The sequence below is a fragment of the Peromyscus californicus genome, unplaced genomic scaffold (genome assembly GCF_007827085.1).
Source record: "Peromyscus californicus insignis strain IS unplaced genomic scaffold, ASM782708v3 Scaffold_8__1_contigs__length_139910024, whole genome shotgun sequence".
Lineage (NCBI taxonomy): Eukaryota > Metazoa > Chordata > Mammalia > Rodentia > Cricetidae > Peromyscus > Peromyscus californicus.
The window spans coordinates 82768446-82795660 of record NW_026294606.1 but is presented as its reverse complement, the minus strand read 5'-3'; the positions used below and the strand labels follow the sequence as shown (position 1 = coordinate 82795660).

Genomic DNA, 27215 nt, shown 5'->3' with positions numbered 1-27215 from the left:
ATTCTTTTCATGTGTAGTTTCTTCTGGCTAGCTAATTTATTTGAGGAGGCACCTATCTTAGTTACTTCCTATCACTGTGATGAAACATCTTGGCTGAGGCTACATTTAGAAGAAACGGTGTATTTGGGCTTATAGTTCCAGTGGGATAAGAGGCCATCACCATCATGCAAGGAAGTATGGAAGCAGCCCAGGCAGGCGACTGTAAAGTAACAGCAGGCTCAGAGCGGACATCATAAGGCACAAGCAGGAGGCAGAGAGCACACTGGGAAAGCCATGAGGATATTCTCCCCTTTATCCCACTGCAGGTCAGACCTTAGTCTCCTTATCTCCTTCAGCACAAGCCTTGATTGCAACATTTAAATTCCCAGGTTCTCTTTTTTTTCAAACTCTAAAATTCATATTTCTCTCTGCCTCACTTGCTCTTTTGTGTTGTAGACCAGCATAAAAGTGATTAATAACCATATGACAGAGTCAATATTAGACTGCCTTGGAATCTCCTCCACCAAAGAAATTAGTCCATTAACTTTTAATTCAGCCTCAGGCAAGTTCTCGGGACTAGAGCAGAAAGCAGCCACATTCTTTGCATGAACGGTCTCCAGCCACTTGTGAGTGTTGTCCACTCTAAACTCCCTTGAGCCTGGGCTTCCTCGTGGCTCTCAGCACCTCCAACGTCCAAGCGAAAGCGGCCGCCTGAATTCTGCCTGCAGCACTCAACCACTGTGCTAGTCCAAATTCCAAGGTCTTCCACATTTCTAAAAAAAAGAAGAGGAGAAGGAACAGCTAGTATGGCGAGGTCTATCTCAGCAGTAGCTCCCATCACAGCCATATCGCCCTCTCCTGTTCCAGTCTCTGTTGGATAATTGCTTTCCCCCCACCGATGCCCCTTCCCTGTCAACCTGTGTCTCCTCCAGTGCCCTGCTTACGTCCTGAGTCTTTGATTCTTAACGAAGTTGCCTTCCAGAGAAATTGCAGGGCAGCAATCTCTGTGCGTGAAAAGAGATTTGTAAAACTGTTGTGCACTTTATATAAATAAAAACCCCTCAGTTGTGAGGATACATGTGCTACAAGATATATAGTCAAAGTCCTTTGCCATCCTGCCACCATGTCCCAGAAATTTTCCTGGACTTCCCCTTCTGGTCATTATTTACTGCTTTCCTTAAAGTGAAGCCCCGCCAAGACAATTTAATAGAGTCTCACTTTATATAAAATAGTCTATGTTCAGAACTTAATTGTTTTCTCATCATTGGTTTTATTCTCTTACAAATCCTCCTGCTGACACTCGCCCCCGGGTCACATTCCACAGGGAGAAAATGACGTAAAAACATGGGGAAATTGAAGAACTTAAATGCAGTTTTCCAACCCCAGTTCCGCCTCTGCTGCAACGAGGGAGGAATTGTGTCTAGACCCAGCTTTCCCTAATAAGAGTTGCTCATCACTGTGAGGATTAACCAGCTGAAGGGACTGTGCTGTCTGCAGCTCTCCTTGAAGGTGGAGAGAACAGGCGCGCTCTGTTTCCCAACTATTATTTTCCATGCAGTGATTTCCATGATGTCATCACTGTCAGATTATGGTGAAGTGGCTAAAGCTGTTATTTCCTATGTTCAGATTAAGAAACCAGGATTAACCGGGTGGTGGTGGCAGCGCACGCCTTTAATCCCAGCACTCGGGAGGCAGAGCCAGGTTGATCTCTGTGAGTTCGAGGACAGTCTGGTCTACAGAGTGAGCTCCAGGAAAGGCACAAAGCTACACAGAGAAACCCTGTCTCGAAAAACCAAAAAAAAAAAAAAAAAAAAAAAAAAAAAAAAAAGCAGGATTTAGGGCTAAGGATGTGTATCACCTTTCATGTGCATGGCAAGGCCCAGGGTCATCAGTATCACTGAGGATGACAGTTGGCAGGGAGGAGAAGAAATTTGGGCTTAGTGAATGAAACAGGGCAAGGCAGAGGCAGGACTCCCCACCCAGGCTTGTTGTTCATGTATGCCATTGCACGGTAGGGCCCAGTTTCCTGTAGACTGACCTGAAAACATGAGTGAAACAAGGTCCAGATTACACCTTGTTCAGATGATCAGTGGCTTGCGCTGTGGGTCTGTGGTGGGTCCTGTGCTGTAAAGACACTGGGAGTTGCTTTTCTAGTTACCGTGGAGGGCTGTGCTAAGGATTATATGGGGGCTGAGAATGACACCATCAACTGGGCTGCCAAGTCCTCAGTGCATGCTAGTTTTTGAGTTTCTGTGTTCTGTATGCACATGGAGAGTGAGTGTGTGTGTGTGTGTGTGTGTGAGAGAGAGAGAGAGAGAGAGAGAGAGAGAGAGAGAGAGAGAGAGAGAGATTTGGGCACTGTGATTGAAACATATGTTTTTAAATTTTGAAGATTTTGTTTTGGGGACTTGCTCTTATTAGTGTCAATATTTTCTTAAGATTCTTTATTACTGATTTAAATATTTTTACTAATTTTTTAATGTCTATTATTTTGAGGGGTGTGTGTGTGTGTATGTGTGTGTGTGTGTGTGTGTGTGTGTGTGGACTCACACATACTAACATCAGAGGACAACATGGAGGCATCTCTCTGTCCATCACCATGTAGATTATGGACATCAAACTCAGCTTGTCAGGCTTGTGCCTTGACCTACCTTACCATCTCACCAGCCCTCTGTTTCATTTTATTTTCTTTTTGTTGCTTTAACCTTAGGCCATGAAATTTCTATTTTTAAAGGTTATTTATTTATTTGAGACATGGTGTCATATATTCTGGGTCAACTTCAAATTTGGTATGTGGTGGAGATAAAAAGAGTTTTAAGGTAAGGAAAAATTGACATTCTGGAATGAAAATCCACACTCTGAATAAATAGGACCTTGCTCTCTCCAATAAAACCTTTGTAATATGTATTTATTTTTGTTTTTTAAATTTCATATATATGTTTTAACATTTTTCATCTTTTTTTAAAGAAAGGTTCTCACTATGTAGTCCAGGTTTCCTGGAAATCAATGGGATCCTTCTGCCTCTTCCTTCCAAGTGCTAGGATTACAGGTGTGTGCCACCATGCCCGATGATCAAACATTTGTAAGCATTACTTAATGAAAATTAGGTGTTATTGATAGAGACAACTTTAGTCATATTACAAAATGCATAGTTCCCAACTATTCCTATTATGATAGTACTTATCATTAGTGTTCATCATAAAGCCAGTGGGTATTATTCTAGTCTACTATTGAAAGTCTACTGTAGGCCACTGTTAACTTTGTTCCAGTAGAAATTTTTATTTTACAGGATCTTACAACTTAGTCCTGTCTGCGGAGAGTGTTTGAACTAGGTTTTTTTGTTGTTCAGTTTTGTTTGTTGTATTGAGAAACCTGTAGCCAAACTAATGAGAGAGAGAGAGAGAGAGAGAGAGAGAGAGAGAGAGAGAGAGAGAGAGAGAGAGAGAGGGAGAGAGAGTGTACCCCCTCCTCCAGGAAATAAATTTAGAGATGAAAAGGAAGCCATTATTGTAGACACTGGTAAAATTCAGGAAATTATTATGATATACCTTTAAAACATATTCCATTAAACTGGAAAATCCAAGCAAACTGAACAGATTTTTAGATGCATATGGCCTATCAAGATTAGGTAATTTCTTCCCCTGCTCCTCCTCCCTAAGTCAGGGTTTGTGATTGTACCTCAGGTGGCCTCAATCTTGCACTCCCCCACCCTTTACTTTTTGAATGTTGGGTGGCAACCCCCAGCTCCTGCCTAGTTTTTATTGTTGTAGTTTGGTCTCCCCCCCTCTAAAGCTCTCATTGAATACAGTGATCATGAGGTTAACTTCTGTCCCCTACCTCCTTGTCTTGTCTCTTTGGGAGGCTGATTTGGTCTTAATCATTCTGTTGTGCAGTCCCTCTGGCCACAGTGTGATGAGAAACTTCTTTGCCCTGGGGAACTGGCCAATTTGTCAAGTAGCTATCTTCTTCTTCTTCTTCTTCTTCTTCTTCTTCTTCTTCTTCTTCTTCTTCTTCTTCTTCTTCTTCCTCCTCCTCCTCCTCCTCCTCCTCCTCCTCCTCCTCCTCCTCCTCCTCTTCTTGACACACAAATTTTTATTTTAAAAAACTTACTCAATTTCACGTGTATGAGTATTTCACCTGCACGTGCTGTATGTGTACCATGTATGTGCCTGGTGCCCATGCATATCAGAAGAAGGTGTCAGATTCCCTACTGGAGTTACAGATGTTTGTGAACTACCACATGGGTCCTAGGAACTAAACCAAGTTCTCTGAATGAGCAATAGTGCTCTGACCACTTAGCCATCTCTCCAGCCCCAATGATGTGTTTCACAGTCATTAACTTCAGTCCTGATCACGGTCCAACAGACAGACAATACTTGTGTTTTTTAGAAGCCCTAGCTTGTGGCCTCTCTGCTATCCCAAGTCACGGGCCACTTAGACTCCATCAAATGATAACAGCAGCGAAAGGAAACCACTCTTACAGGGCTGGAGCAGTTCGTTTCCTAGGACCCTTTATTACAGTAACCTCAATGGCATTGAGGAGGAGATGGTGAAGGATGATGGATTATATATGGTAAGATACCAGGTCCTGAAACCTGGGAAAACACAACCCTAAATGAACACGTATTATATGCAAATACCCAGAGATCTAGAAGGACACCCAGGTCAGTCCCTAGTTCCTAAATGAACACGTATTATATGCAAATACCTAGAGATCTAGAAGGACACCCAGGTCAGTCCCTAGTTGTGACTTCCTGAGGTGGCTAGGGTAGAAGAGGACTGGCCCAAGGCTGTGTGGACTTGAACTGCCCAGTGTTGGAGTAGAGGACTGCATTCCAATTCCAGTCCAACAGGTCGACTTTGTTTAACAAGGGATATAAAGGGAGCACTTACTGCATTCATAGATCTGTTCCTTATCTTATCCACAGAAGAAAGGGAGAAAACTTATACCCAGACTTACGACCTAGGGACCTCAGGTTCTGGCTGAGGTTTCCCATAGATTGCTCATGCTTAAAGATGCACTGGCGGGTGCGCCTGCGTGTGGCGGAGAGTGGGCTGGTGCTTGCAGTCTGCAGTCGCGGGGTTACCTCGTTGGTCTGCTGGTCATTGTTCTGGGGACCTGTGGCCCATCGCCTTGCTTGTAGAGAATCTCCATTTTACAGATTTGAAAAGCGAGGCTCAGGACTGGAAACAGTTTACCAAATGTTGGATCCGAGACTGGAAACAATCTTTCCAAGGCGCATATGGTCATGGTCCTTGGGACAGGATTCTACTTTAAATATATTAGTTCATGCAACAGTTTATGGGAAGCATCTTTCTCCCCTCCTTCTTCTCTTCCTTCCCTTCCTCTCTCCTCTTCCCCCAAGAGGATGGAAATGCTGGGTGGCAAAGGTCCTGGAGAAGAGTGAGACTTTTTTGTTCAGCGTGGGTTTGGGTGAGAAGCCCCACAAGAGGGCTGGAAGAACAGATGACGGGGTCTCTTGGACACTGAACCTTTTGCTTCTGGGCTTTTTCCTTTTCTTACTTCTATATATCTTACTTTGAGTCTTACTCCATGGCTGGCTGGGTGGCTGGGTGGCTGGGCCCTAGCATCCTCGTCTCTTTGTTCTCTTACTCTTTCTTAGCTACATGCTTCTTTATGCAAGCCTCTTACACAGACACCTTATGGCATTCTCTTCACAATTCTCAGAGGACTTACAAGCCATGTCCCTCTAGAATTATCTACCAAATGTAATTTAAAAAAAATGTAGCTTCATTCATTCTGTCTACATCCGAATAAATATTTTTCCTAAGATGCTGTAGTTTATTAAGTAATATGTCTTTCATTGAGTTAGGCAAATTCTCCAATTACTGTCAAAAGTGTGAGAAAAATATTTAATAGACAGTTTTTGTAGCAGAATTATTTAAATTTTTTATTTTGATAAGAATAAGAGCATTTGAGAGAATGTATTGTAAATTTGAGTGGTTACCACAGGGTCACCGATTTCCCTTTTAATATTTAAGCATGAAAATCAGTAATAGGCAGGTAGGAAATGTACAGAGAGAAATACAATTTTAATGTTTCATAAAGTGATTTTTTAATGATAAATTACATTTTGCAACTGTGGTCTTTTATTTTCTAAATACCTAGTTCCTTGGAATACTGTATGTACAAAAAGACAGGTGGGCGATCGCGTGTATTTGGATGTAGAGAGCGCAGTGAAATAGGCAGTGCTGTTGTTTTCCTATCCTGTAACAATTTCTACATTTTCTATACACAGTAATGATTCTTGCAGCAGGATTGGAGCCGTAACTTTTCTACTTATTCTCATTTATCTTGCTGTGGCATCCACCTAATTTTTGGGCTTTGGGAATTTTATATGAAGATGTGAAGATATATGACACTCAAATAGAGGGCAGCTAGAACCATTTTTTTAAAGCTCTCCACATTTAGATGATATTTAGTTAGACAAGTGTAGTTTTTCTCACTGTACGGCTTGCAGGAGTCACCCACAGTGTCCAGTGGTGCTCTGAGGCACTAACCTTCATGGGACTAGGAGGATGGAAAAGAGTCAGAACACTGAGGTTTCAAAAGAAGCTGGGCACCGGGAGCTTCCCATAGGGCTTTCAGTTCCGGATGAACTGACCCCAAACTCCTCACTCTGCCGCGTGTACCAAGCGTTCATTGTGTTATCTGTTAACAGACAGACTGGTTAAATACAGCCAAAACAAATACACAAACAAATATTTATTAATGTAAATAAAGACTCTAGAACCTAGCAAAATTCCAGAGGGAGTATCCAGAACGCTGAATGAGTCATTTTCATAACCAGAAAGAAAAGAAATAAAGTGCAGAGATTGCAAGTCTACTTTGGCTCTTGGGTAGAACCTAGCAGTCTTCAGCTTGGGACTGGATGAGGTTGGTTCATTACACCAGTGTGCTCTAGAGTTAGGTACTTTACATGATGGCCCATTTGGGCCAAATTTTATTTCCTGTTCTCAACCAAATTAATGAGCATCTCATTCTTTTCTCCCCTTTGAATCTTTCATGCTTTTCTTTCCTTTTCTTTTTTTTCTCTCTCTCTGTCCCTCCCTCTCTCCCCTTTTCTTTTCCTTCCCTCCCTCCCTTCATCCCTGCCTCAGTTCCTCCCTTTCTTTCTAATAATACAGTGAGAGTTTAAGCTTTAGACTTTGGGGCTCTTTTTGTTCTGGAAGCTTGAAAAGATAAACAGTACAGCCGAGTTTTCGTTGTATGTGTTATCATGATGAGTAAATTACATCTGAACTTAACACAAAGTATATGAGCAGATGTGTCCATGCTGAAGTTACTGAGATGCTGACTTTGTCTGAGGTCCTGGAAACTGTCCGCTTGTGAGTCCTTTACCTGATCTGTCAACTCACCACCTCCAAAATGAACCCTTGAGGAATGTGTACTGGGAAAGTGCACCTTAGCATCCTTGGGACTAAGCATGGGCTTCTTGCCTTCTATATTCAAAACTAAGTCTAATGTCAGGTAGCCTAGAGGGACTAGATGCTTGCCTGAATCTAAAAGGTTCTCCATCCGTGACAGGCATTTCACACACTGCACTCAGAATGAAAGGAAACAGTGTAGAAGTGCTCGGGATCAGAAGCCCCTCTCTGCCACTCCTCTCAGTAGTGGAGACTTTCTCCCCAGATGCTCCCCACCCCCGAAATCCTCCTCTGTGGTTCACATGATATGTTAATGTCCTTCTTTTCCTGGAATCCGTTGATTCCCTGGAATGGAAAACTGGAAAAGATGTCAGTCTTGGCCTGCTTCTCTTTCTTGCCCTTGTTCTCCCTGGTGTCCAGTTCAGGGCTGTGGTAGAGCCCAGTGGACGAGTGTGCCCAGATTCAGTAACTAGGTGCTCTGATAAATCTTTGCTCTTACATGCTCTCTTGAAGTTAATTTCTTTTCCTTTAAAAAAAATTGTTAATTTTATCAATATGTATCTTTCTCCCAACTCACATTCTCTATTGGGATTATTAAAGTGCCTGATTTTGTCCAAGTTATTTTTAAAAATCAGACGGATTACTATTTCTCTTTTCTTGTAGGGCCAGGCTTCCAGATGCCTTCAGCCTTCTGCTCCAGCTGCTCCTTCCCCTCCACCTGAGACTCCATAGTTCTGTCCATTGCTCTACTTGAGTTTCTAGGGTTTTGCTAGAGTGCAGTCCTGAACAAGTGTGCCAGAAGAGGTGTGCAGGGAGTGAAACCTTATGTGTCTGAAAAAGTAGTCTGCACATGCACCCTTGACTTTTAGACTTTTATTAGTATGCACTCTGTAACGGTAGTGTCCTAGTTAGGGTTCTTTTGATGTGACCAAACACGGTGACCAAAAAGCAAGTGGAGGAAGAAAGGATCTATTTGGCATACACTTCCACATTGCTGTCCATCTCTGAAGGAAGTCAGGACAGGAGCTCAGACAGGGCAGGAACCTGGAGGCAGGAGCTGATAGTGAGGCCAGGGAGGGATGCTGCTTACTGGCTTGCTTCCCCTGGGTTGCTCAACCTGCTTTTTATAGAACCCAGAACCACCAGCCCAGTGATGGCACCACCACATTGATCACCACTTGAGACAATGCCTTGCAGCTAGATCTCATGGAGGCATTTTCTCCACTGAGGCCCCTTCCTCTCCGATGACTCTAGCTTGTGTCAAGTGGACACAGAAAACCAGCCTGTGCAGGTAGTATGTGACTTAAGGATACTTTGGTTCTAATGGGTCTCTAGGGTCCTCCCTTCATTCTGTATGGACTTGTTTTGAGGGCATTTGCACAGTACACAGCTCCGAACATAGGCAGAGTTTCTCACTTTCTAGCCGCAGTGATCTTGCCTTTTGTTCTTGGTTCTCTGCTTGTCAGGCCTCTCTCTTCTTACTACCTTGTAAAAGCTCCTGCATGGGAGCTGCTGTGTGTAAGGAGCAAACTGGCTTTGGCGTTGTGATCAGTTTTTGTCTGTCTTCCACTAGCCCTGCATCTGGCAGAGTCTATAAATACATTCTAGGCTCACCTACAAAGTTTGGAGGAGCTAAGATCACAGAAGCCACAGTTCCTTTGCTAACCCATGGCCCCTCATATCTGCATATATTCATGATATCATCACAGCTGTTGGCATTTCCTTTCTCTCTGAATATTTTCTTTTTATTAAGAGATTTTCTATTCATTTTACATAATAACCACAGGTTACCCTGTCCTCCCTCCTCCCACCCCCTAGCCTTCCTCCCCAACCCACTCCTCCAAGGCAAGGTCTCACAGTGTGCAGCATAGGCCCTATGTTCCAAAAAGCCGGCTCATGCAGTAGGGACAGGTCCCGGTCCCACTGCCTGAGGGCTCCCTAAACAGTTCAAGCTAAACAACTGTCTCACTTATCCAGAGGGACTAGTCCAGTTCCATGGGGGCTCCTCAGCTATTGATTCACAGTTCATGTGTTTCCACTAGTTTGGCTAGTTGTCTCTATACTTTTTCCAATCTGAATATTTTCTTAACTAGTAATCCACAATGTTTTCTTCTTGCAATTTTTATTTTTCTCATCCCAGAGGCATTTCACAATGAAAATCCTGTGTGTTCAGCAAAGCACAATAAACATCAGGTGTTATACAAGTTTCCCAAGTGTGGATTTTTCATGTAATTGAATGGGCAGAATGTTTCTATTAAGCTATTTTGCAAGGCATGCAGAATATGAAAGGACAGTAGGCGAGCTCACCATTACTCTATGAAATGTATTACATTAGGGACTGGAGAGGTTGCTCAATGGTTAAAAGCATTTGCTGCTCATGCAGGGGACCTGGGTTCAGTTCCCAGCATCTATATGGATGCTCACAACCATCTGTAACTTTCATTCCAGGACATCTAATGTCTTCTTCCAGCCTGCATGGACTCCTACACACACATGTGGTACACATAAACTCATGTAAGCACACATTATACATACAAATAAATAAAAATTTGTGTTGTGTTGGTATATAATCACCCTAAAATATTTATCAAGGTGTATCTCATGCATCAAGTTCTTTGGTTTTTTTTAAGACTTATTTTTATTATTTTAGTTATTTGCCTGTGTATTTCTGTGTGGGAATATACACAGGTGCAAGCGCTCACAGTGGCCAGAGGCTTCATATCTCCTCTAGCTGGAATTACATATGGTTGTTGAGCCATTAGATGTGTGTGCTGAGAATCAAACTCAGATCCTCTGAACAAGTTGTACATGGACTTCAACTCTCCAGGCCCCAGTACTTTCTTTTGATGACATATGTAAATTGTCAAGTTTTGCAGGCACAATGTCCCAAGGCTGTGTTATACTGGGGCATTGATCATCTTAGTTTCTTCCATTCCAAAAAGGAGCATGTCTTTCTTGTCCCCATTTTGCAGAAGGCATATAAACAAAGAAAGTAGTCACCAGATCTCTCCCAGCATCACTCCTAGGTGTTTTAAAACTTCAACCTGACCTTTTAACCTCTGTATTCTTAAATCAAATAGAGGGCTGGAGACTACTCTGGTGTCTTACCTTACTAGCATCTAGCTTAAACTAATGTGGTGGTCCTTAAATATTGATCATATGATAGTAGAGTTTCATTTTTTATGGTTAAAGTAGGATGCAGTATTTAGTTTTGCTGACAGTAATTGTGTATACACAGCTTTTAAAAAGACAAACTGTGTACGAGCTGATGCTGACCCATGAAAACGTTAGAGATGCTGATCTGTAGTTTCCTAAGAAACTGAGTGCAGTCTCATGAAAGGAAGTATTGTGGTCCAAACTGACCACCATACCCATATTTCTAGAGTCTTTTCCATGCTTGAGGGCCTGGGGGTACCTGTTGTAGGGAAATACTCTGCAAATTGCCTCTTCCTGGTGTGTCTCGTTAATGTGGCTGTTTTCCTGGTGCCACAGAGGTATTTGAGCAGGGGATGCATCTTGGTGACATTTCACTGGGACTTAAATTATTAATATATCTTAAAAACCAAATGTCTTTAACCTGTAAGATCTTTTTTTTTTTTTTGCTTCTTTACATCTGGCTTATAAACGCTCCTGCCATCTCTCCACCCCCAACTCCCAATGGAGAAGCATCATTTAGGGAGTGCATGTTTGCATTCAAAGTGCTGTTCTTAGGCAGGTTCAAGATGCTGTTAACCTTTGAGATGTATTATGTGCTGGTGCTTAAGAGAGATAGATGACTAAGAAGTACATATTAGAGCCTCTCAAAGCACAGGAGCATCAATCTTCAAGCACCCAGCTCTTCAGCCCAGGGCATGCAGGATGCACGGACATGCCTGCCCCTCCCGGGATGCCTGCCACAGCTGGAACAGCACAGTGCCCTCTCCCCTGACTCTGCATTCTTAGGTGATGACAGGAAGGAGATGAAATCATCTGCCTTTCTCGAAGCTGCTTCAGAAAGGCTCTGGGTTGTTTGTCCTGCTTATCATTTTGTTGACTGATGTGTCTGTTGATGGCATGCATGCACGCATGCACATGTGTGTGCATACACACACACACACACACACACACACACACACACACACAACACTCACACACACTGTTAAGTTAAATATATGAGGAAAAATAGGAAATTTGTCAGGTGTGGGCATGCGCCTATCTCACCACTTGGAAGAGGGAGTCAAGGGAATCGAGAGTTTAATGTCATCCTTAGCTACAAAGCAAGTTTGAGGTCAGCCTGAACTATGAGATCCTGTCTCAAATAAAATAAAATGTCTTTCATTCGTGGGCTCCCTTTCCCAGCATAGATGATTTAATAAATTTCTAGTGAAACAAACAATAATAAATAAAGACTATAAAGAAAGAAATAGAATTGAAACAGAAATAAAAAATAAAATATATCTATCTATCTAAATTATTTTTATAATCATGGAAGTAGATAAATTAGGATGTACCTGATAGCTCCCTTTTGACAACCCTAGAGATTGCTGGGGGTTAGTTTTGCTTTGACTAGCAAGATTTTACAGAGTCTGCCACTGTTGCCAGACAGTCCATTCAAGTTGAAATACACTTGGCCCTCTGAACCATTGTATTTGGAAAATGAGTCTTTTGTAAATATGTTGATTTGGTTAAGAACGCTGATAACAATCAGGCATGTTTATCATTATTCAAGTGGTCTTGAAGAGCCACATAAGGATTAATTAGTGAACTCTTTAATGAAAAGACGTTAGGCAAAATGATAAACTAAGGTGGGGCTCTTGGATAGGCTGTATTTCATTTATTTATAGAAACAACATTTATTCCACCTTGGTCTTTTAGAATACCAATGTACTCAACAATATCTGTGACACAATAGTGCATTTTTAAAGGCAACATGCAAGTACAAGGACTGTACACCTGAATGTATTTGCTTTTTCTTGCCTTGGGTCTTGCTGTATACCACTAAACAGATAAGAGTCTTAGTAACCAAGACTTTGATCCTGTGAAAGGCATAAGGTACTCAGTCAGTTGCTTAGGGTTGCTTTTGGGGAAACCTCCCTGGAGCAAGGAATTTAGGGGTGGAATTTTACCTACTAAATTCTCATTTGACAAGCTGAGCTAGTAGGTAAAGAGGGGGAAGAATTTGGTAGAGAAGTCTGTGGTAAGTGGTCATGGTTTATTAGTATCCCAACTGTTTTGGCCTTTGAAGTATTTTAGGCTGTAATGTCCAATGTAAAGATGTTCGCTTATGAATATATCATAACACTGCAGCAATATAATTACTGCCTAAAACATACATTCAAAAGTTGATGTATGAATAACAAGATAAACATATTAGCATCAATTACAGTTCATTTTTCTTTCCTATCCTGGGAGTGTCTGTTGACCTCCTGGGACACATTGACTCTTGAGACCCTTGCTTATTCAGGAAGGCATTCCTGTCTTACCAATCAAGATCCCCCTTCCTAGACACAAGACCTCTTCACAGGGTCATAGTGCTTTTCAGCTTCCTTCATAACCCAGCATGCTTTTCTTTGTCACACTGCCTGTAGGATGAAGAAGGCACAGAAGAAGACAGCAGCCGAGTGGAACCAGTCGGACATGCTGACACCGGCTTGGAGAATATGCCCAACTTTTCTCTCGAGTAAGTTCCTATGGTTTGGCCTCAATCTGTACTGTGTATGTGTAGCATCATTAATGCAGCAAGTGTTCTAGAAGCATATGGCATGCAGAATGTTTGTGCTTAGGTAAAAGCCATGCCTGCGTTTCTTCATTTTCTCCAAGAACATCTTGCTTGGTGTGGAAGCTCATGTGTACCTGCCCTGGGTTTCATGCCTTGGCAAAAACTACTAACTTAGATTAACATAGTATTTAATGGAAAGTGTCAGTCATGTTAACAGCTCTGTATACACTGTAACTGTTTTCAGATGGCTTTATCTGTCTGTATGTTAATCATTTGTTTAAATTTGCTAAATTAAAAGAAAAAAATCATATTCACTTTATTCTTCATACTAGTTGGATAAAGTGTTCATTGGTCTTACACTCCCACACACACACATGCATGCACATTTTAGTTGAAGAAAGAGGATCTGTGAGGATACTTGATGGGACAGTGAATGCCATAGTGTAGGAGTGCAGAATGTGATTTTAGCCTTTTCCTATTTCACAGCTTTAAAGCTGTGTTGAGTATTAGCATGTTCATAGTGGCGCCTGCTCTCAGTACCTCCCCCTGGTAGACAGGAGCAGGGAGGACGGTCATACTGATCTTTTCTTTGTGAAGACAACAACATATTTATAAACAGTTCAGTGTTCTCTTGGTCTTCTAAGCGAGGTGCTAAGAGCATTCATAATGGGGTCGAGCAGGCTCAGATAGCATGGGTTTACAGATAAGTGGCCAGCATTTGTGATATTTCTGTTTTAGAGATGATTGGGGCACCATCATTTTTTTTAGACAGAATGTAGAATAAAATAAAGCTATTCAAATTATGCCTTTCTTCATTGAAATGTTAATGCTCAAATAGTATTAGTGATTTAAAAACAGGTTTTTATATAATGGAATGAAAAATGATATACATAATGTTATTTAAGTAAATATTTTAGTTGTGTGGATAAATACATTTGTTTAGAGAAAGGTCTCACTGGATAGCCTAGGTTGGTCTCAAACTTATAGCAGTCCTCCTGCCTCTGCTTCCTGAATTCTGTGATTATACGCATAAGCCATCACACCTGACTTTTATTTTAATTAGTATATGTAATTAAAATCTATGTTCATAATTCTGTTTTGATTTGTTGGCTATCCCTATCATTAATTGCGTTTAGTTTCTAGATAAGTGGGATAGTCATAATGCATATGCTATCACCAACTACTTACATAAGAAATATGCTTGAAAATTTGGTGTTTTGTATTATATAAAAACTGTGTAGTGATCTTTGTCAAATCCAGTGGTAGTCACTTATGACTTTCCAAATTGCTTAAAATAGTTATTTAATTGAAGTTTATTTCTCAATAATGATTGATATACATACAGCTCTCTAAAATTGTATATATATGTTGAAAAATCTGCAATGAAAGCAAAATCTCCTAAGTAGTTTAAAAATTTACCTTTTCTATATTATAATTTTCATTAATCTCAAGGCAATACTAATAATAAAGATTCATGGAAGTGGCTTTAGTAATATCAGTTCCTGGCCATTACACAGAGTTCAGTTGCTCAGAGGTAACTCTGTGCTATTTCATGGAATACATTTCATAATTTCAAAGAGCAGCCACAAACAGGGGAAGTATTTGGCCTTCGTGGGTACATTTGAGAGGCTAAGCTTCACAAACCTCTTGCAGTTCTCTGCAGCTTAGGAAATGGTGACTGGATCATCACAGTGAGTTGTAAGGACATTAGCAGTTTCCTCTGGATGGTCAGCCTGTAGGAAGAAACCTTTGACCTTTTTGGGTTATTGGGAGAATGGATGAATTGCCATGCCTAGGAGCACTTTGTAACTTGTCGTGTGCTGTGGGTCCACAGTGCCTGTATTTAGCTAGCCTTAGACTGCTCAAGTTAGATGTTTGGGTGCAGAGTGTTCATGAAGTCTAGATCTCCCAAGCAGGAAGTCATACTGCTCAGAAGGGAATGGTCCCAGAGGACCACTCTGTGCCCTTTTTAATGCAGCTGCCTCTGGTGATTGCTCCCTCCATGCCACCAGACTAGCATTCAGGTAGGTGTACCTCAGTGCTGCCTCCATCTTCACGCCTGCGTTCTTGAGTGTGTACGTGTATGCCTGTCGCCTGGTGGGATTTTTGTTTGGTTCTCTTTTGTTGTGTGTTGTGTGTCTGTGTTTTGGCAGTTTTTGTTTTGTTTTGTTTCTGTTTTGGTTTGTTGACAGTCCATGTTCATGCTCCTCATTCATCATTGTCTCACAGTGATATGGTAAAGCTCGTACAAGTCCCCAACGATGGAGGGCCTCTGGGAATCCATGTAGTGCCTTTCAGTGCTCGAGGCGGCAGGTAATGTATCTTGGAGGTTTTTAATTGATCATAATGTCCACTGTTTTTCTGTGTGTTGACTTCGTACATGCATAATAGAAAAGTTTTCAATGGGGACAGTGCTGCTTCCATTATGCATATATGTCTACAGAATACACATAGCCTGATCAAGGACGTTTCTGTGCACAGGAAGGATTTGTATGTTCAGATTATCTTAACCAACTCACCATTAGCACATCCTACTACTTCCCGGACTCTGTGGCAAGCTGACAACTCTGCCTGCAATTACAAACCCCAGGAGAGTATAGCAATTATCTGGGGAAAAGAAATCATACAGTAAAAATTACCTGGATATCTTAGGTGGGAATTTGTTTTAAGTTTGTATCTGTTAGCTCACTTCTGCAATTAGGTAAGACACTTGATGGTTTTTGAAAAATTCCTTAGAAAGTTGGGCAAGCTGACTTTACTCTCCAAATGCTCACGACACCAAATGTTATGCTGTTATTTTCAACCTCATTACTGCAAAGAATATGATTCCTTAAAGTTTACAAATGTCAAATGAATTTTCTTCACTCTCCCCCGCGACCATGCAGTAAACATGGTTTTGTATGCTTTATTATATTCCAATAGTGCTGGTTAATTTTTATATTAATGCTTGCTTGATGGGCAGGTGCCTTGGCCAGATGGGCTGTTCCCCTCCACCCCGGGACTTAGCCCTGAGCATATGTGACCTCTCATCTTTTTGTTCACTTTGATTACCTGGTGAAACATGTTTTTACCTTGTTTTTGAACCCCTTAGTCTTTTTATTGTTTTTACTTTATTCTTTTAGGAAATATTTAGGCTTTCAGGGGGCAGTGGGGGAAATTGGCCGGTAGCCTTATTCCAGTGTCATAGCACCTGTGTCAGTTAGGAAAGCCTAGAACGGACATGGTGACTGAGGCTAGAGACTGACAGTGAAATCCCAGACCAGTGACAGGGAGCCAGCCACATGTGCTACAACTATTGCCCTGCATGTTCTGGAAGGTGGAGTCTGAATTAGCACATAGCCAAACATGGGCTGCACTAATCTAAGTCTGAGCAATTGTACTGCTTTCCTATTAATTATGGTGACTGCTAGTACAAATTTATGTTGTTCCTTTGGTTAAAATATAGCTCGTGGATTGACTTGAAGCTAAAAGTTGAATTTATTAAAATTCTTTTGAAGTGCCATGAATACAGCATTTTGTAGCTCAGTATAACATTCACCTTGAATTTTAGAGTGGTGTTTTATTCATTACATTTTTTTTCTTTTTTCTCTTTTATTTTTACTTTAAACTCTGGAAAAACATTAAAATATCTTCAAAGAACTTTCAGTTAAATATTTTTTATCCAATGTGTCTTGGCTTTATTTTCTTTTAAGGATATTTAGAATTATCTCAAAAGAAACTTGAAGTTAAAAATGCATGGACCATAGCTTCCTAGTACTGCTGTATCTGAAACTTCTTGTGAGCTGTAATTCATCACAAATAAGATTATTGTGTATGTGCCAACTTTGAACCAGTATTTTTATTGCAAACATGTTACTTTTTCTCTTGTATTACATATTTCCAACCTCACTGTGAAAGACGTTAGAATAAAATAAACAGATGACAATCCTAAAGCAAAAGGAGAAAACAGAAATAAACCTGCCAGTAGGGTGAATTCAGAAAAATATTGCAAAGCCTACCACAGTTGGTGGTTACCATGGTGTTGAGTTTGGATGCACAAAACCCATTCAAGTAAACAAACAAATTCTTCTGCAGAACTAGCCTCTCTAGAGCTGAGTCATTTTTAATTTGACTCTTAATGAGGAAAATTGTGTGCAACATTCCTGTATAAAGAACAAAGACTTTGATCTAGGAAAAGCAGACTCTTCCTAAATCCTTTCCCGTCATCACCAATTTTCCCATGGCAACAGAATAGGAGTACTTGGCTTTCATTCTTCTTGTTTGCTGGGTGTCCTAGTTAGGGTTTCTGTTGCTGCAATGAAACACTGTCTCATTGCTGTCCATCACCAAAGGAAGTCAGGACAGGAACTTAAGCAGAGCAGGAATCTGGAGGCAGGAGCTGATGCAGAGCCCATGGAGGGGTTGCTTGCTGGCTTGCTCAGCCTGCATTTTTATAGAACCCAGGAACTCCAGCCCAAGGATGGGACTATCCACAATGAACAGGACCCTCCTGCACTGATCGCTAATTAAGAAAATGTCTTATAGCTGGATCTCATTGGAGACATTTTCTTAGTTGAGGCTCGGCTCCTTCCTCTCTGATGACTTTAGCTTGTGCCAAGTTGACATAAAACTAGCCAGCACACTGGGTCTACAATCTTCTTCATGAAGTTGATGCTTCCAGCTCTCGAGTTGGGTGGACATTAACAGAGATAGATGTTGTTGCTTAGACACAGAGTCCTTTCTCTAGGAGACTAGAGCCTCCAGAAACACTTGGGGATGGTCCTTTCTGTTCTGTCAGATATCCCGAGGGGCCTCACCTAGTGATGAGGATGGTGAGTGCCAGGAAACAAAGATCAACAGAAGACTATATTTCACCATCATAAACCATGAGAGAAACTTCTCTATGGTAAGGAAAGTGAACACCAGAAAATAAGGTGAACAGGGATTTGCAGTACAGGTATGATAGCTAGGAAATCACATCATTATGTTATGTGATAACTTTTGCTGTAGTTACATGGTGGATGATCTGTGAGCTGGTAGAAAGGCATATTGGAATTTGGAAATGGGCTGGCTGGTAGTGGAGGATGGTTTTAAATGTGATGGCAGCTCACAAAGAGAGCTGGGATCTCGGGCAGATTGAGCAAGGCAATAAAGCAGAAATGAATATGTGAGGTAGAATTCACAAGGAAACCACATGTCCTTAGTGGGAACATAGCCGCACAAGTATGTCCATTGAAATCTCCAAGAATAGTAAGCATGAAAATTTCCCCTGTCTTGGACCATCTCACATCCAGAGTCATATCTAATTGAATACTTTTCCCAGAATACTTTTTATAGAAATGATAAGTAGATGTAATCTTTGCTTTCTTGTTTAGATTTTCAAATCTAATTCAGAATGAGAATTATGCATAGAGAAGGGACATTCCTTGACTGCTTCAGGTGTCATATGTAGTGAAGGAAAGCAGTAATTTAAACTTGGGAAGTTGAGTTGGAGAGAGCTTTCAGCCACTGGGCCGTGGCAGCTTCATTTCTGACCCTGCCAGAACTGCCCTTTGGAAGGCTGTTTTCTCTAGTAAGTTGAATGTTGTGCTTTCATTGGCAGTATTCAGATGACTCATCTCCCAACTCTTCTTCTTTGGATGGCTGACTCTAGACTAGACACAGAGACAGTAGGAAAGTCCACAGGATTATCTTCTCTATGATGCTGAGTCACTTAAGTCTCTTTGTAGACATTTCACAAAAATAGTGAGCTGATTGCACTCAGAACTCCTTCTCCAGTTTCGTTACTTTGAAACACTTTCTCTTCACATCTGTCTTTTCATTTCTCTCTCATATGACAAACAACTTTGCTTTTGGTTTTTTGAGACAGAGTTTCTCTGTGTAACAGCCCTGGCTGTCCTGGAACCAGACTGGTTTCGAACGCACAGAGATCCCCCAGTTTCTGCCTCCGGAGTGCTGGGATTAAAGGTGTGTGCCACCACCGCCTGGCTGACAAAGAACTTTATTTAAGTCACAAATGTAAACACATTCAAGACATTCATAACAAATTACTATGAGATCATTTGGCGGAACTAGGGTATTTTATATGTTCTTTTTACTTCTAGGAACTATCCAGAGCTATTAATTCAAAGCCCTTGGTAAATAAAATTGCAGGCCAACTGTTTTGGCAGAAGCCGGAGGATCTTAAACTCAAGGCCAGTCTGGGCTTTATGATAAGAACTGACAAGATTAAAAATAAAATAAAATAGTAATGACTTATCCTGACCGTGGCATTATTTGACAAATTTTCTGAGACTTTGCAGTGATCCAAAAATATGATTACAGTATAACCTTAGGCCAATACAAAACAAGATACAAAATCATTTACCAAACTATGGGCCAGAACTATAAAATTGTCAGCCTGTGTATTTCTTTGATGGACTTGAGAAACATGTATATTAAAAGATAGGATCCTCATGCTTCAGGGATTGAAAAGACTTGAGACGATTGACTGTTGGCCTGTGCGCAAGCTCCCAAGAAGCACTCTGTGCTTAACCTGTTCTTTGAAGGAAATAAGGAATCTGTCCTGGATATGATATTCTGGACAGGCAATAGTTCCCTGAGGACATTCCAAAGGAAGATGCTCGTACAAGAGTGCTTAGCTTGTTGGGAGATGAGAGTCAATCCAGTGCATCTGAAGATGTTGCTGGAAAGGTTTTCCCTGGCTCTGAAGCCTGCCTCTTGTAGTCCATGTTCTGAATCTTTCCCAGTGTACACAAGTATGCCTAACACATGTCCATAGCATAGCACAACCTGCTTCCAAGAGTCTTTCTTCTTTTGTTATTAAATATTTTCTTTCACACTACCTTTTCTTATGCAATTGGTAATTAGATGTTTGTCAGTTTTACTTAAGGAGATTTTTTTTGTTATTATTTTTATTTATTTATTTAAGATGTAAGGCCTCAAAGTGGTTTCTGAAGACAGAAACTGTCGGCCCCACTCCCAGAGTTATGGCCATCACAGATCAAACATGCACCATGGAAGCAGCTGTTCACACTGTGGTGTGAAGGCAATTGTTAATAAAAGATAACCAGGAGCCAAAAACATAGCTCATTAAGGAAAGTTGCCTACTGCTAACCTGAACCCTGAGGCCCATTGCTGGGTCCCACATGTTGAAAAGAGACCTGACTCCACAGTGTTGTCCTCTGACCTCCACAACCGAATTGTCGCATGTGCATGTATGTATACACACATAAATAAAATGCCATAGCAATTATTTTCTGAAATAATTTCATGGAGAGATGATTTAGTGCTTAAGAGCACTTGCTCCTTGTGCAGAGACCAGCATTCTGTTCTCAGCACCCGTGACAGCTGTCCTGTAACTCCAGCTCCAGGGAATCTGACCTCCTCCTGCAGGCAGCCTGCCGTTGTTAGGAGCTCTCCCAGATACCTGGGTTGAACCTGGCTCTGTCCTTTTTATAGTTTTAGAAAAAAGAAATGTGTTTTTTTTTAAATGGAGTAGAATAATGTTTAATTTCTGCTTTAACTGAATGAAACTCCCCGTCTTTATCTGTCTTTTTGTCCAGTTCATGTACTCTGAGGTTGTGCTGGGCATCCTGCCTAGGGCCTCACAGATGCTGGTATGCCCTCTACCAGATTCTTTATAAGGATTCTTTTTTAAATTAAAGCCTTTTTTATTGTAAACATTCTTTGAATATGGTATTATCTTACATAAAGTCATTTTCATACTTGTATTTTGAACACAATCTCCTGTCTACCAGGATTGTTATTTTACCTGAAATGCCTATGAACTTTCCTTCTGGGCTCTCCACTGTGGCCATGGCGATGGCCGTGTTCTAAGTCATGTACAGTTGCTGATTCCCACTTGTAACCCTTGGGGAGCTGACGGGGTCTTTTTGCCAGGAAACCCGTTCATACCCTGCCTTCACTGTTGCCTTTGTACCATGTCAGCGTTTATTAAGATGAACTGTGATCATCCGTTGGAGCTGGATGGCAGTTGTGGGAGTGGAGATTATCAAAGCAAAACTCACACTGGCTGAGCCAATTTGAATGTCAATAAAACATTTGTTACTTATTTTCAGTTTTATCATTGGTTATAATTTATACTTAGAATTAAAATGTTAACATGTGCAACTGAGTTTGTTTGAATTAAGTGTATAATTAGGCTAATGAACCTTGTAAAAATGTAGTGGTGAATCCTTAATATAATCTGAGCAGTTAAATTTCTAATTATGCAACCAAAATCACACACAGAGATGCAGCATCCAGCAGCTTGCTTTCTGCGAGTCTCCCTCCTCCTGGCCCCGAGAGATAGTGTTCAGCAACTGTGAGGGAAGGCTTTAAAGAGAGAGAGAGATATGTAATTGTCAATTTTTGTTTTAAATACATTATTCAGAATTGAGATTTGTACCTAGTAGGCATAGGACTTCCGTCCCTCCCTTCCTCCCTCCCTCCCTCCTTTTCTTCATCCCTTCCTTTCTCTAAAATAAGAAGGAAAATAAATCCTTGTAGTGAACAGTGGAAGAAGAATAGGTTTGAGAAATATTTCCGTCTAACAAGAAAAGAAAATCGCATTTCTTTGGCAAACCTGTGACTGATGTAAGATCTACCCAGAGTTCACATGGGAGCTGGACGTGGAGCGGGCCTGTTTCCGTATCACCCCACACTGCAGTCATTTCTTCATAAATCTCCCCAGCTCCGTTCCTAAAACACTAGGTCTTTTCTCAACCTTGTGGCTCAGTGCAGCCAGCGTGGGTGGCTCTGATTCAGGAACAATGCCCCCAAGAGCTAGCCCTCCTTTTCTCCCCCAGCTCCTTCTGATGGGTCATGGTTGCTCCTAAAGAACTCTGGCAGTAGCTCCCCAGAAGGAAAGTATACCCTGTACCTTGACAGTTCATAGGCCCTGCGGCCTTCTTAGCTCTCCTAATTCTCCAGTGTAACAACATAGGTCTTTTTGTTTTAAATTTCTTCAGAAGAAGCTCTAGCTGATGAATTCAGTTTATGAGATATATATATATATCTTGTTAGGCATGGTGGCACATGCCTTTAAACCCAGTAATTGGGAGGCAGAGACAGGCAGATCTCTCTGAGTTCAAGGACAGACTGGGCTACGCAGTGAAACCATGTCTCAAAAAGCCACAAAGAGAGAAAGAGAGAGACAGAGACAGAGAGAGAGAGACAGACATAGAGACAGAGAGCCCTATACTGCAGCCTTGAGACAGCTTGATGTCAGAAGCAGCAGGCATGCAAATAGGTCTTGTCTGTCACCCGGCTTCTTCCAGGACACTGAGGGTGCCTGACACTCAGCTTCTGGTGGATTGCCCTTCAGAGTTCCTTTCCATTCCCCTGCAACTGTGCACATTTTCTTGGGAGGTGTTCTTTGATCTTTCCCATTCCTTTTGTGTTCATTTTTGCTCAGTGAAGCCAATGAGAAATGTTTGCAGATTGTAGCACTTGACCTTTCCATCAGTTCATTCTTTGGAGATAGTGATTCCAGCATTGTGGATATGACAGTCACATCACCTTAGTCCAGGCAGTTCTTGATTCCCTGGTACCATGTGTCACTGGGCCTCCTGTAGGCCCTGCCCATTATCTGGCAGTAACCTTTCCTGGGAGTGACGGCTGAAGCTTAGGTTAGTGTACTTCTTTTCTCTTGTCTTTCACTATGGCCAGTCATTTGTTTACGATTTTTAATTTGTTTTCCCCTGAGACAGGGTTTCTCTATGTAACAGCCCTGGTTGTCTTGGAATTCATTTTATAGTATATAGATTAGGCTGGGGTAGAGCTCACAAAGATCTTCCCACCTCTGCCTCCTGAATGCTGGGATTAAAGGCATGTGCCACCATACCCAGTGATTTGTAATATTTTATTGTTCACTAGTATTACTAATGCATTTGGCCACATAGAAGGACAATTTAGAAAGACAGTCTTCAGCGAGGTGTCATGATTAAGCTCAGTGGTAGAGTGCTTGTCCAGCACTGGAAAAAAAAAAATCATAGAAAGACCAGAAACAAAACAGGTAACTCTGAATTGTTTTTACTTCAGATCATTATCTTGGAATTACTATCTATAAAGGCCCTTGAACTCTCTTACAAGTTGGATGCTTCACCAGGTGGGGTCTCGGATGGCCCTGCATGCTCCACTTACGGCCTTCAGCTGTTTTTCTATTCCAAAGTTCCAAAGTCTTCCCCATTCCTTCGAAAATCAACATGGTCAGGTTCTTCATGGCCACACCCACTCTCTGGTGCCAACTGTTGAGTTAGTTTCCCATTGCTGTGATAAAGACCATGACCAAAAATGACTCATGGTGAAAAGGAGTTTCTTTTGGCTTATGGTTCCAGAAGGCTAAGAGTCCATCATGGTAGGAGGCACGGCCATAGGCCGCCAGAGCAGGAAGCTGAGAGATCACATCTTCAGCCCCAAATACAAAGCAGGGTGGTGAACTGGTAGTAAGGCTATAGACTCCAAGCCGGCCCCCAGGGATGCTCTTCCTCCATCAAGGAGAACGTCTAAAGGTTCTGAAACATCCCCCAAGCGCACCAACAACCAGGTACCCAGTGTTTGGCGACCTAAGCCCGGAGGGTGTTTTCATTCAAACCACTACAAGGGACATTAATACTTTTATCTTTTTACTTTGCCGCCTTCTCCACAAATTTCATTTCATGCTCTGTCTTAAAGTTTGAGTGCCTATATGCAGATGAGAGAAATGTTAACTAACTTCTTTGAACTGCTTTCCTGCTTCCGGTTTTCTTCAACCAGGAGTGTGGCAATTCAATCACTTACTTAGGAAGAGACTCGGCAGGTTTTGAACTTCCAATTATAGGCCTATGGTTGAATTCACAATTCGTGTGCAAGGGAAAGTCTCTTCTCTCTCTGACTCTCTCTGAAGATTTTGCTGGTATCATTCAAACATAAAGCACAGGGAGGCCAGGCATTCTTCATGAAAGATTCAGGGGCTGCATCCAGGAGCATGCCCACTGGACTGACACAGAAGCCTACCAGAGCCATTCCTAAAACCATCCCTGTTCAGACTGGGACACCCGCCGATATCCTCCGCAGGCTCCATTGCGCCAGCATTTTGAAGCAGTTTTAGTATGCACTTAGTTTTAGAAGGATAATAATGACAAGTCAGAAATGATTTCTGGTATTGATTGAAAGGGTCAATTTCTACTAATTGTTTAGACTGTGGGGAGTTTTGTGTCAATGTTACTTGAAAATGTATCAGTAACACCCTAGTCCATCTGCTTTTAAGGGAGTGTGTCAACATGTACCATAGAGCTGATGCACACGGAGGGAATTTTACCCCTGTAATTGTTCACATTCTTGATGTTCCAGAACACTGGGGTTGTTAGTAAAGCGGTTGGAGAAAGGTGGAAAAGCTGAGCAAGAAAATCTTTTCCATGAGAACGACTGCATTGTGAGGATTAACGATGGAGATCTTCGGAACAGGAGATTTGAGCAGTAAGTGTGCCGGTGGCAGTGGGGTCCTCTCCCCTGGTGGCAGCGGGGTCCTCTCCTGGTGGTGTGGCACCTTGGTGGCACCTTTTGCTAGGGTGTTTTGACACATTGAATACTGTATCACAGGAGAGGTTTTATGCAGTTATCTAGTTTTTTAATCTAGAATTTAACCAAACTTCACGTAATGACTCCTATCTGTCTGTATTTTAGAGTGCCTTCTAACCAGTTGAACTGTTCCCACATTGTTCTGCACCTGATTTCAGTGTTTCAAGGCTACTGGTTTCTCTACTTTCAGGAAGTCTGCCCTGGGCTGACTTGATCTCACATTTCCAGCTTTGTCTTTCATAGTGTAAATCAGGAGAAAGGCTCCTTTGAGTCACAGTACTGCGTTTTTCTGGTGCATTCTTTTTCCTGACTGAAACCCTTAGTAAATTAAAAGTAACAGAAGCAACAAAAACCTTTTAAAATTGGGTAGGTATGAATAGCATTCTTACTTAGATGTGAGACCTGGGGACCAACAGAGTGGGATCTGCCTTCCAGTGGGTCTTAGGGCTCCTCAGCAGGTAGGATCTGGACTGGGTGGGTGGTACTTGATGCATCATTAGGTTCTGTTTGCAGGAATTAGTGTTTGTGAGATATGTGCAACAAATTGAACCAGTTTTGATGATAATTGACAAGTGGTTAGTTGCCTCCTATATTTCCATAAGTATACTATAGAGTGTTTATTTCTTTAAAACTTCTTTGGTCCCTTAGTAAGAAAATACTTCGTGCCTTTATTAGTTTTATGGCATAATTCTGTGCAGCAACATTCAACCTTTTGACATTGTGATATGTCGTTGCCATCCACAAGTGTGTTGGACTGAATTCATAAGTATCCTGAACGTATGTGGCAGAAGGACTGAAGGTTGGCCACACCTGTGAGAGAGAAAGCTATATATGTTTTCTGTCAGTAAACTAGAATAATTATTAAATGAGAATAAGTGTGTTAGCACTTAATCATTATTGACGATTTACAATGGAGGGCACTTTGTTTTATCTACAGTCAGAGATAGGTTTATCATTTTTATTTACAGAACGAGAAATTTATATTTGGAGAAACCATTCTGCTTTTATCAGCGCTCACAAACATGCTTCATGAATGGTTCCAACAGTCTGTTGGTTCTTGTTGCTTAATTAGTATACTTAATCAAACTCATGTTATCTTCTGCTCCGCTAGTCCTCATTTGCAAATCTTCCACTCTTTGTCGAATCCAGAGCACAGCATATGTTCCGCCAAGCCATGCGTACACGTGTCATTTGGTTCCACGTGGTCCCTGCAGCAAACAAGGAGCAGTACGAACAGCTCTCCCAGCGAGAGAAGAACAACTATTCCCCGAGCCGCTTCAGCCCTGACAGCCACTGTGTGGACAACAGGAGCGTGGCCAGCACTGTGCCTCATGCATTGCCCAGAGCACCCAGACTGACTCATCCACCCGAGCAACTGGATGCTCACCCTCGACTACCTCCTAGTGCTCAGGCCTCTGCTAAACCACCCGCAGCCCCAGCTGTGGCTCCACAGAATGCGCTCAGTACCAATGTGGGCGGTGTGTACAACACTAAGAGAGTAGGCAAGAGACTCAACATCCAGCTTAAGAAAGGTAGGATGCCCTTCCTGTCAGGTGGGCCTTCTTTGAAGATACGCTACTAGCCAGAGAGAGTCCTGAGGTGGGGACAGTTGTGCTCTGTTGTTGTTGTCTAAGTGTTTCCATGCTCAGAATAAAGCCCAGGGCTCTCTGCCTGTCAGGCCCTCTGCCCCATCGTTATCCCTCCCCTGTGAAACTTAAAATGGAAGGCTGTGGAGACGGATTTGGTGGTAAAGGGCTTACTACATGTGCATGAGGACCTGAGTTGAGATTCTCAGTGTAGACATAAAAGCCAGGCATGTTGGGGGCAGAGCCAGGTCGATCTCTTCATGACCAGCCCCATTCTAGACAAATTGGCGAGCTCCAGGTTCAGTGTGAGACCTTGTCTCAAAACATAAGCCGGAGCACAATTGGGGAAGACACTTCACACTAACCTCTGGCCTACACACACATTTCACACAGGTGCATATGCCCTTGCACACACATGTACACACAAATGCAGAAGAAATGAAATTGAAGTGTAAAAGTTCAGAATAGGTTGCAGCACATGTTTATAAGAGTCAGCTGTTATTCCTAGGTTAGAATTTTTTATACTAAATGTGGGTTATAGGTTCTCCTTCCATATCTTGACTGGCAACCATGCCTTAAGCAGGAAATTAGAGGTCTCTGTTGCCTTCAGCATGCCATGGGAAGGGCACCCATGTTGGAGACTGTCTGATTCAAAGTTGTTAAGAAGCCCAGAGTTGTCTGTTTGCACTTTCTTCTTCTGAATGTAACTTCATTTCCTTGAAGATTATCCTTGACAGATAATGGTGATGGGGTGCCACTAACTCCTCTCTACCCTTACTGGTCTATTTATGTTCCACCTTCCTGTAGATGGCAGTTCCATGCACACAGACAACACACATAGAGAACATGCCGTTGGTCTCTTCCACTATTCAGAGTGATGGCCACGCTTGACCTTCTTTGCATCCCTTTAGCTAAGTACTTCAAAATCATGCCTTTCAAATTATGGCTTTATTAAAACAAAATGCCCTCCTGAGCCCAGGCAGCTCCAACAGCACCTGGAGAGCCATCCAGAATGACTTACC

The 27215-nt window shown here is 41.9% G+C and overlaps 1 protein-coding gene across 23 annotated transcripts in view; it reads left to right on the top strand.

The window, feature by feature from the left end:
• The window catches only part of Pard3 (par-3 family cell polarity regulator), a 559894-nt gene that overhangs the window by 286824 nt on the left and 245855 nt on the right, over nt 1–27215 (top strand). For 21 of the 23 annotated variants that reach the window (XM_052726930.1, XM_052726931.1, XM_052726920.1 and 18 more), the window contains 4 exons: nt 12936–13027; nt 15296–15379; nt 24380–24505; nt 25757–26139. In XM_052726930.1, the coding sequence (XP_052582890.1) occupies nt 12936–13027; nt 15296–15379; nt 24380–24505; nt 25757–26139 (685 nt within the window). The remainder of the gene's footprint in view (nt 1–12935; nt 13028–15295; nt 15380–24379; nt 24506–25756; nt 26140–27215) is intronic. The other 2 variants (XM_052726921.1, XM_052726916.1) reach the window with 1 other exon arrangement.